General features: G+C 46.5%; 2 protein-coding genes across 8 annotated transcripts in view; one reads left to right on the top strand and one right to left on the bottom strand.

Annotated features, from left to right (window-relative positions):
* The window catches only part of Cbp53E (Calbindin 53E), a 237,925-nt gene that overhangs the window by 158,966 nt on the left and 71,459 nt on the right, over positions 1–7,500 (bottom strand). The window lies entirely within an intron of this gene.
* LOC123747931 (uncharacterized) overlaps positions 1–7,500 on the top strand; it is a 129,140-nt gene that overhangs the window by 106,668 nt on the left and 14,972 nt on the right. Inside the window, exon 3 of the mRNA XM_069303654.1 lies at positions 86–1,702. Within this exon, the coding sequence (XP_069159755.1) occupies positions 86–1,702 (1,617 nt within the window). The remainder of the gene's footprint in view (positions 1–85; positions 1,703–7,500) is intronic.

The following is a 7,500-nucleotide window of genomic DNA, read 5'->3' as shown; positions in this document are numbered from 1 at the left end:
ACCCTCTTCACACTCTCAGTCTCTTTCCCCTTTTTCTACACCACTTCAAAATCTCTCATCTCTCTCTCTCCTTTCCTCACTTGAGCACGTTCCTCTTATTCTCTCCTCCTACGCCCACCCACGCCCACAATCACCCACGCCCACAATCACCCACGCCCACAATCACCCACGCCCACAATCACCCACGCCCACAATCACCCACGCCCACAATCACCCACGCCTACAATCACCCACGCCTACAATCACCCACGCCCACAATCACCCACGCCCACAATCACCCACGCCCACAATCACCCACGCCCACAATCACCCACGCCCACAATCACCCACGCCCACAATCACCTACGCCCACAATCACCCACGCCCACAATCACCCACGCCCACAATCACCCACGCCCACAATCACCCACGCCCACAATCACCCACGCCCACAATCACCCACGCCCACAATCACCCACGCCTACAATCACCCACGCCCACAATCACCCACGCCCACAATCACCCACGCCCACAATCACCTACGCCCACAATCACCCACGCCCACAATCACCCACGCCCACAATCACCCACGCCCACAATCACCCACGCCCACAATCACCCACGCCCACAATCACCCACGCCTACCATCACCCACGCCCACAATCACCCACGCCCACAATCACCCACGCCCACAATCACCCACGCCCACAATCACCCACGCCCACAATCACCCACGCCCACAATCACCCACGCCTACCATCACCCACGCCCACAATCACCCACGCCTACCATCACCCACGCCCACAATCACCCACGCCCACAATCACCCACGCCCACAATCACCCACGCCCACAATCACCCACGCCCACAATCACCCACGCCCACAATCACCCACGCCCACAATCACCCACGCCTACCATCACCCACGCCCACAATCACCCACGCCCACAGTCACCCACGCCCACAATCACCCACGCCCACAATCACCCACGCCCACAATCACCCACGCCTACCATCACCCACGCCCACAATCACCCACGCCTACCATCACCCACGCCCACAATCACCCACGCCCACAATCACCCACGCCCACAATCACCCACGCCCACAATCACCCACGCCCACAATCACCCACGCCCACAATCACCCACGCCTACCATCACCCACGCCCACAATCACCCACGCCTACAATCACCCACGCCTACAATCACCCACGCCCACAATCACCCACGCCCACAATCACCCACGCCCACAATCACCCACGCCCACAATCACCCACGCCTACAATCACCCACGCCCACAATCACCCACGCCCACAATCACCCACGCCCACAATCACCCACGCCTACAATCACCCACGCCCACAATCACCCACGCCCACAATCACCCACGCCCACAATCACCCACGCCTACAATCACCCACGCCCACAATCACCCACGCCCACAATCACCCACGCCCACAATCACCCACGCCTACAATCACCCACACCCACAATCACCCACGCCCACAATCACCCACGCCCACAATCACCCACACCCACAATCACCCACGCCGACAATCACCCACGCCTACAATCACCCACGCCCACAATCACCCACGCCCACAATCACCCACGCCTACAATCACCCACGCCCACAATCACCCACGCCCACAATCACCCACGCCCACAATCACCCACGCCTACAATCACCCACACCCACAACTGCGCCCGGAAACCATTGGGTTTAGCTCAATAGGTTTTTCTCCTCTTGCCAAAAACCCACAAAATTGCTTTCAACCCACACCAATGCTGACAGCCCATGCTCGGGTTCAATTCTCAGGCAGCTTAGAAACGATTGGGCCTCTTCTCGTTGGACCTGATGCCTCTGTTCACCTGGCAGTTGATTTGGATACCCGTGACCTAGAAAACTGTTGTGGATAGCATCCTGGGAGTTAGGCCATTAACAGTTGGCCTAAATGGGAAATCATTTAAACCTTTAGGCCTCCTAGGTTTCTAAGAGATCTATAGGTTTCTAAGAGATCTATAGGTTCCGATCGTAAGTCAGAAAGCAGAGAGAGAGAGAGAGAGAGAGAGTGAGAGAGAGAGAGAGAGAGAGAGAGAGAGAGAGAGAGAGAGAGAGAGAGAGAGAGAGAGAGAGAGAGAGAGAGAGACAGGGAGAGAGAGGGAGAGAGAGAGAGGGAGAGAGAGAGAGAGAGAGAGAGAGAGAGAGAGAGAGAGAGAGAGAGAGAGAGAGAGAGAGAGAGAGAGAGAGAGAGAGAGAGAGAGAGACAGGGAGAGACAGGGAGAGAGAGGGAGGGAGAGAGAGGGAGAGAGAGAGAGGGAGAGAGAGAGAGAGAGAGAGAGAGAGAGAGAGAGAGAGAGAGAGAGAGAGAGAGAGAGAGAGAGAGAGAGAGAGAGAGAGAAAGAGGGAGAGAGAGAGAGAGAGGGAGAGAGAGAGAGGGAGAGAGAGAGAGAGAGAGAGAGAGAGAGAGAGAGAGAGAGAGAGAGAGAGAGAGAGAGAGAGAGAGAGAGAGAGACAGGGAGAGAGAGGGAGAGAGAGAGAGAGAGAGAGAGACTAATTACCCCATCAAGTATTCTTAACAATGCCGTATGGAACAATGTCTCCACTCCACAAGGGGTCCTGTATAATATTAGTCTGTGAGAATCACGCACTTCCTCCTCCTCCACAGAACCTCAAGAAACTTGGCCTGAAACTTGTCAAGTGTCTTCAATTGTCAAGTGTCAACAAACCTGAGACGTGCTTGTTCAGCATAATTGTTCAACCTCTGAGGAATTCTGTTGGTGGTTGTGGTGGTGGTAGTGGTGGTAGGGGTGATTGTGGTGGTGGTAGGGGTGATTGTGTTGGTGGTAGGGGTGATTGTGGTGGTGGTAGGGGTGATTGTAGTGGTGGTAGGGGTGATTGTGGTGGTGGTAGTGGTAGGGGTGGTGGTAGTGGTGGTAGGGGTGATTGTGGTGGTGGTAGGGGTGATTGTGGTGGTGGTAGGGGTGATTGTGGTGGTGGTAGGAGTGATTGTGGTGGTGGTAGGGGTGATTGTTATGGTGGTAGGGGTGATTGTGGTGGTGGTAGGAGTGATTGTGGTGGTGGTAGTGATGAAGGAGAGGGATGATGAAGATAGTGTGGGTAGTATCAGAGACTATAGTGAGTGTCCTTGCGTATATATATGTAGCTAGTTCCCAGAGTACTAGTACTCCTCCCCATTGCCTTGTGATAATTTGATCAAGAAGGCTGTTGCTTGTGGCAGCCCGCATGCCCACATATACTTTCTAAAGTTAGTCCACATCTTCAACACTTGTTTACTAAATCATTGTAAAAAGGAAGTCTTAATCTTCTATATGTGGGCAACGGGAATGTACTCCCGTTTCAGCACCCGTTTTCCGAGTCCATTAGACAAGTCTAGAGTCCATTAGATAAGTCTAGAGTCCATTAGACATGTCTAGAGTCCATTAGACAAGTCTAGAGTCCATTAGATAAGTCTAGAGTCCATTAGACAAGTCTAGAGTCCATTAGATAAGTCTAGTGCCCATTAGATAAGTCTAGAGTCCATTAGACAAGTCTAGAGTCTATTAGACATGTCTAGAGTCCATTAGACATGTCTAGAGTCCATTAGATAAGTCTAGAGCCCATTAGATAAGTCTAGAGTCCATTAGACAAGTCTAGAGTCCATTAGATAAGTCTAGAGTCCATTAGACAAGTCTAGAGTCCATTAAACAAGTCCAGAGTTCATTAAACAAGTCCAGAGTCCATCAAACAAGTCCAGAGTCCATTAAACAAGTCCAGAGTCCATTAAACAAGTCCAGAGTCCATTAAACAAGCTGAAGATAGTCATTGTGTTAAGGCTTTTATTTACTTCCAAAAATGAAAAGGCACAGGTTTGATTGTAAATGATTTAACCTTTTAAGTAACCAATCAGGTGGCAGGGATTCAGGTGATTATTTTGAACGACCAATCATGTGCCAGTGATTCAGGTGATTATTCTGAGTGACCAATCATGTGCCAGTGATTCAGGTGATTATTCTGAGTGACCAATCATGTGCCAGTGATTCAGGTGATTATTCTGAGTGACCAATCATGTGCAAGTGATTCAGCTGATTCATATTATGCTGAAGAGCAAACAATGGAACAAGTGAAGTGGGGATAGTTTGCATATTAAAGTGGGCAGCAAAATTAGTCAATTTACATATGTGTTTTCGCGTTCCAGATTAAATGCTCTGATATTTGAATTAGCCAATGGCGTAGCTTAAAAAATCTAAATTAACCAATGTCGTAGCTTAAAAATTTAAATTAACCAATGGCGTAGCTTAAATATTTAAAGTAACCAATGGCGTAGCATAAAAATTTAAAGTAGCCAATGGCGTAGCTTAAAAATTTAAATTAACCAATGGCGTAGCTTAAAAATTTAAAGTAACCAATGGCGTAGCTTAAAAATTTAAAGTAGCCAATGGCGTAGCTTAAAAATTTAAAGTAGCCAATGGCGTAGCTTAAACATTTAAAGTAGCCAATGGCGTAGCTTAAATATTTAAAGTAACCAATGGCGTAGCTTAAAAATTTAAAATAACCAATGGCGTAGCTTAAAAATTTAAAATAACCAATGGCGTAGCTTAAACATTTAAAGTAGCCAATGGGATAGCTTAAAAATTAACGGATATTCCGGTAATCATGATCAATTAATCTATCAAACAGGCTAAAGCAGTCAACGGCTAACTTCAAACTTCAAAGGTAGGAATAACGGTATAACGAACTTTTAAAAGAAATTCAAATATTTGTTTTTAAAATCATTCCTTCCTGACCTGTTCAAAGCTGCATAAGAGTTTAAATAGGAAGTAAATAGTTGAACGAATGATTCAATATTTGAAACAACCAATCAGACTGCATGTAGATCAACGGATTTTTTTTAATGTACTAACAACTGACTTTGAATTGCTCGTGTACTGGTAGGAATTGCTTGTTCAAAGATGAATGAACTGTTGTTGAAATTGAAATCTTGGACCTGTTGTTTTAAAGGCAATCTTTGACAATAATGACAGTACTAGTTCACTAAACTATCCTAATTGAATATGCAAATTACCTAAATATAATTTTGTAAGATTTTCATCAATTTTATAATCATATTGGTGTTCATAATGTGAAGTATACTAGTTTGATACAAGTATTGTTTCGCATAATGGTGATTGTGCTTTGAACATGCACACATGTGTTCAATATCGGCCATGTTCTTAGGTGTGGTTGATAGAGCGACAGTCTCGCTGCTTGCAGAGTTGACGTTCGATCCCCTTATGGTTCAAAGTGGTTGGGCACTGGTCTTTTACTTTTTCTTCATATCCCAGCTCATTGTCCTCATATCCCAGGTACTTGTCCTCATATCCCAGCTCCTTGTCCTCATATCCCAGTTCCTTGTCCTCATATCCCAGCTCCTTATCTTCATATCCCAGCTCCTTGTCCTCATATCCCACCTCATTGTCCTCATATCCCAGCTCCTTGTCCTCATATCCCAGCTCCTTATCTTCATATCCCAGCTCCTTGTCCTCATATCCCACCTCATTGTCCTCATATCCCAGCTCCTTGTCCTCATATCCCAGCTCCTTGTCCTCATATCCCAGCTCCTTGTCCTCATATTCCAGCTCAATGTCCTCATATCCCAGCTCCTTGTCCTCATATTCCAGCTCCTTGTCCTCATATCCCAGCTCCTTGTCCTAATATCCCAGCTCCTTGTCCTCATATCCCAGCTCCTTGTCCTCATCCCAGCTCCTTGTCCTCATATCCCAGCTCCTTGTCCTCATATCCCAGCTCCTTGTCCTCATATTCCAGCTCCTTGTCCTCATATCCCAGCTCCTTGTCCTCATATCCCAGCTCCCTGTTCTCATATCCCAGCTCCTTGTCCTCATATCCCAGCTCCTTGTCCTCATATCCCATCTCCTTGTTCTCATATCCCAGCTCCTTGTCCTCATATCCCAGCTCCTTGTCCTCATATCCCAGCTCCTTGTCCTCATATCCCAGCTCCTTGTCCTCGTATCCCAGCTCCTTATCCTCATATCCCAGCTCCTTGTCCTCATATCCCAGCTCCTTGTCCTCATATCCCAGTTCCTTATCCTCTTATCCCAGCTCCTTGTCCATATATATTATTATGCTAAGAAACAACAAGATTAACTTGAATGGAAGAGAAGTCTAATTTACTCTCCCTTTAAGTGTGATGGGAATGGAAGGGTAAGGTAATTATGAAGGGAAAGTGCTTGGGGAGATGAGGATGTGGGGTAGGGTCGGAGGGAAGGAATGGGGCACAGCCGCTTCGACCTTCGGGGGATTGAACTCGGACCTGCAAGAAGCGAGGACGTCGCTGTACCGACCAGTTGAAGAGGTTGAGTTGTAGAGAAGATTAGGGCTTGGAAATTAGCTCCTCTATAAGGCGGGTTCAGGGACCTACACTACTCTTTGTGAACCGCAAGCACTAACAACCTAGTAGATCAATCTGTCCAGAAAGCCCACCAATCACCAATGAGAATGCATAACAACACACCCCAATCACCAGAAACAACTGGATATGTCACCAATCAACAAACTGATGAACCAATCACACGCATTAGCAGCGTAAATAAATATATATATATATATATGTACTGTATATATATATATATATATATATATATATATATATATATATATATATATATATATATATATATATATATATATATATATATACACACTTAACAAAAGAATAGGGGTGGTAGGAGAAGAAAATATCAAAGTGTTCAGTGAGGATGCACAAGGTCTTCTCTGAGTACTCTTTATTTTCTTCTCCGAGGCTATGGGTCCCTACACTTGCACCAGAGGTGGTACCCCTTCTAGGTTAAAAAAAAAAAAAAAAAAAAATATATATATATTTATATATATATATATATATATATATATATATATATATATATATATATATATAAAGAATAAAAGCCAAAATTAGATCCATTATCTTCATGTTTGCTTGACAACCCCTCCCCTCCTCCCCTCCTCCCCTCCTCCCCACCCCCCACCCCCCACCCCCCACAGATATGAAGAGGCTGAAAAGGAGAATGTGAAGTTAATCACCTGTCATTGGTCATTAGCGCCGAGAGATGTCTTCTTGATCTCCTGGAGATCTGGCAGCCTCTTTGTTCCCCATCGCGACCTTCTCTTCTCTCAAAAGAGTGTTCATTTTTAATAGTTTTTTCCCCTCACGACGGGAATTTTTTCGTTCACGACGGAATTTTTTTTCCCCTCACGACGGCAATTTTTCCCCCTCACGACAGGAATTTTCCCCCTCACGACGGGAATTTTCCCCCTCACGACGGCAATTTTTCCCCCTCACGACAGGAATTTTTCCCCTCACGACGGGAATTTTCCCCCTCACGACGGCAATTTTCCCCCTCACGACAGGAATTTTCCCCCTCACGACGGCAATTTTTCCCCTCACGACGGCAATTTTCCCCCTCACGACGGGAATTTTTCCCCTCACGACGGCAATTTTTGAGGGGCAAAAACCTGAGAGGG

Source organism: Procambarus clarkii, chromosome 50 (genome assembly GCF_040958095.1).
Source record: "Procambarus clarkii isolate CNS0578487 chromosome 50, FALCON_Pclarkii_2.0, whole genome shotgun sequence".
Taxonomy (NCBI): Eukaryota; Metazoa; Arthropoda; class Malacostraca; order Decapoda; family Cambaridae; genus Procambarus; species Procambarus clarkii.
The sequence above is the reverse complement of the archived record's forward strand: the minus strand, read 5'-3'. Positions and strand labels throughout refer to the sequence as shown.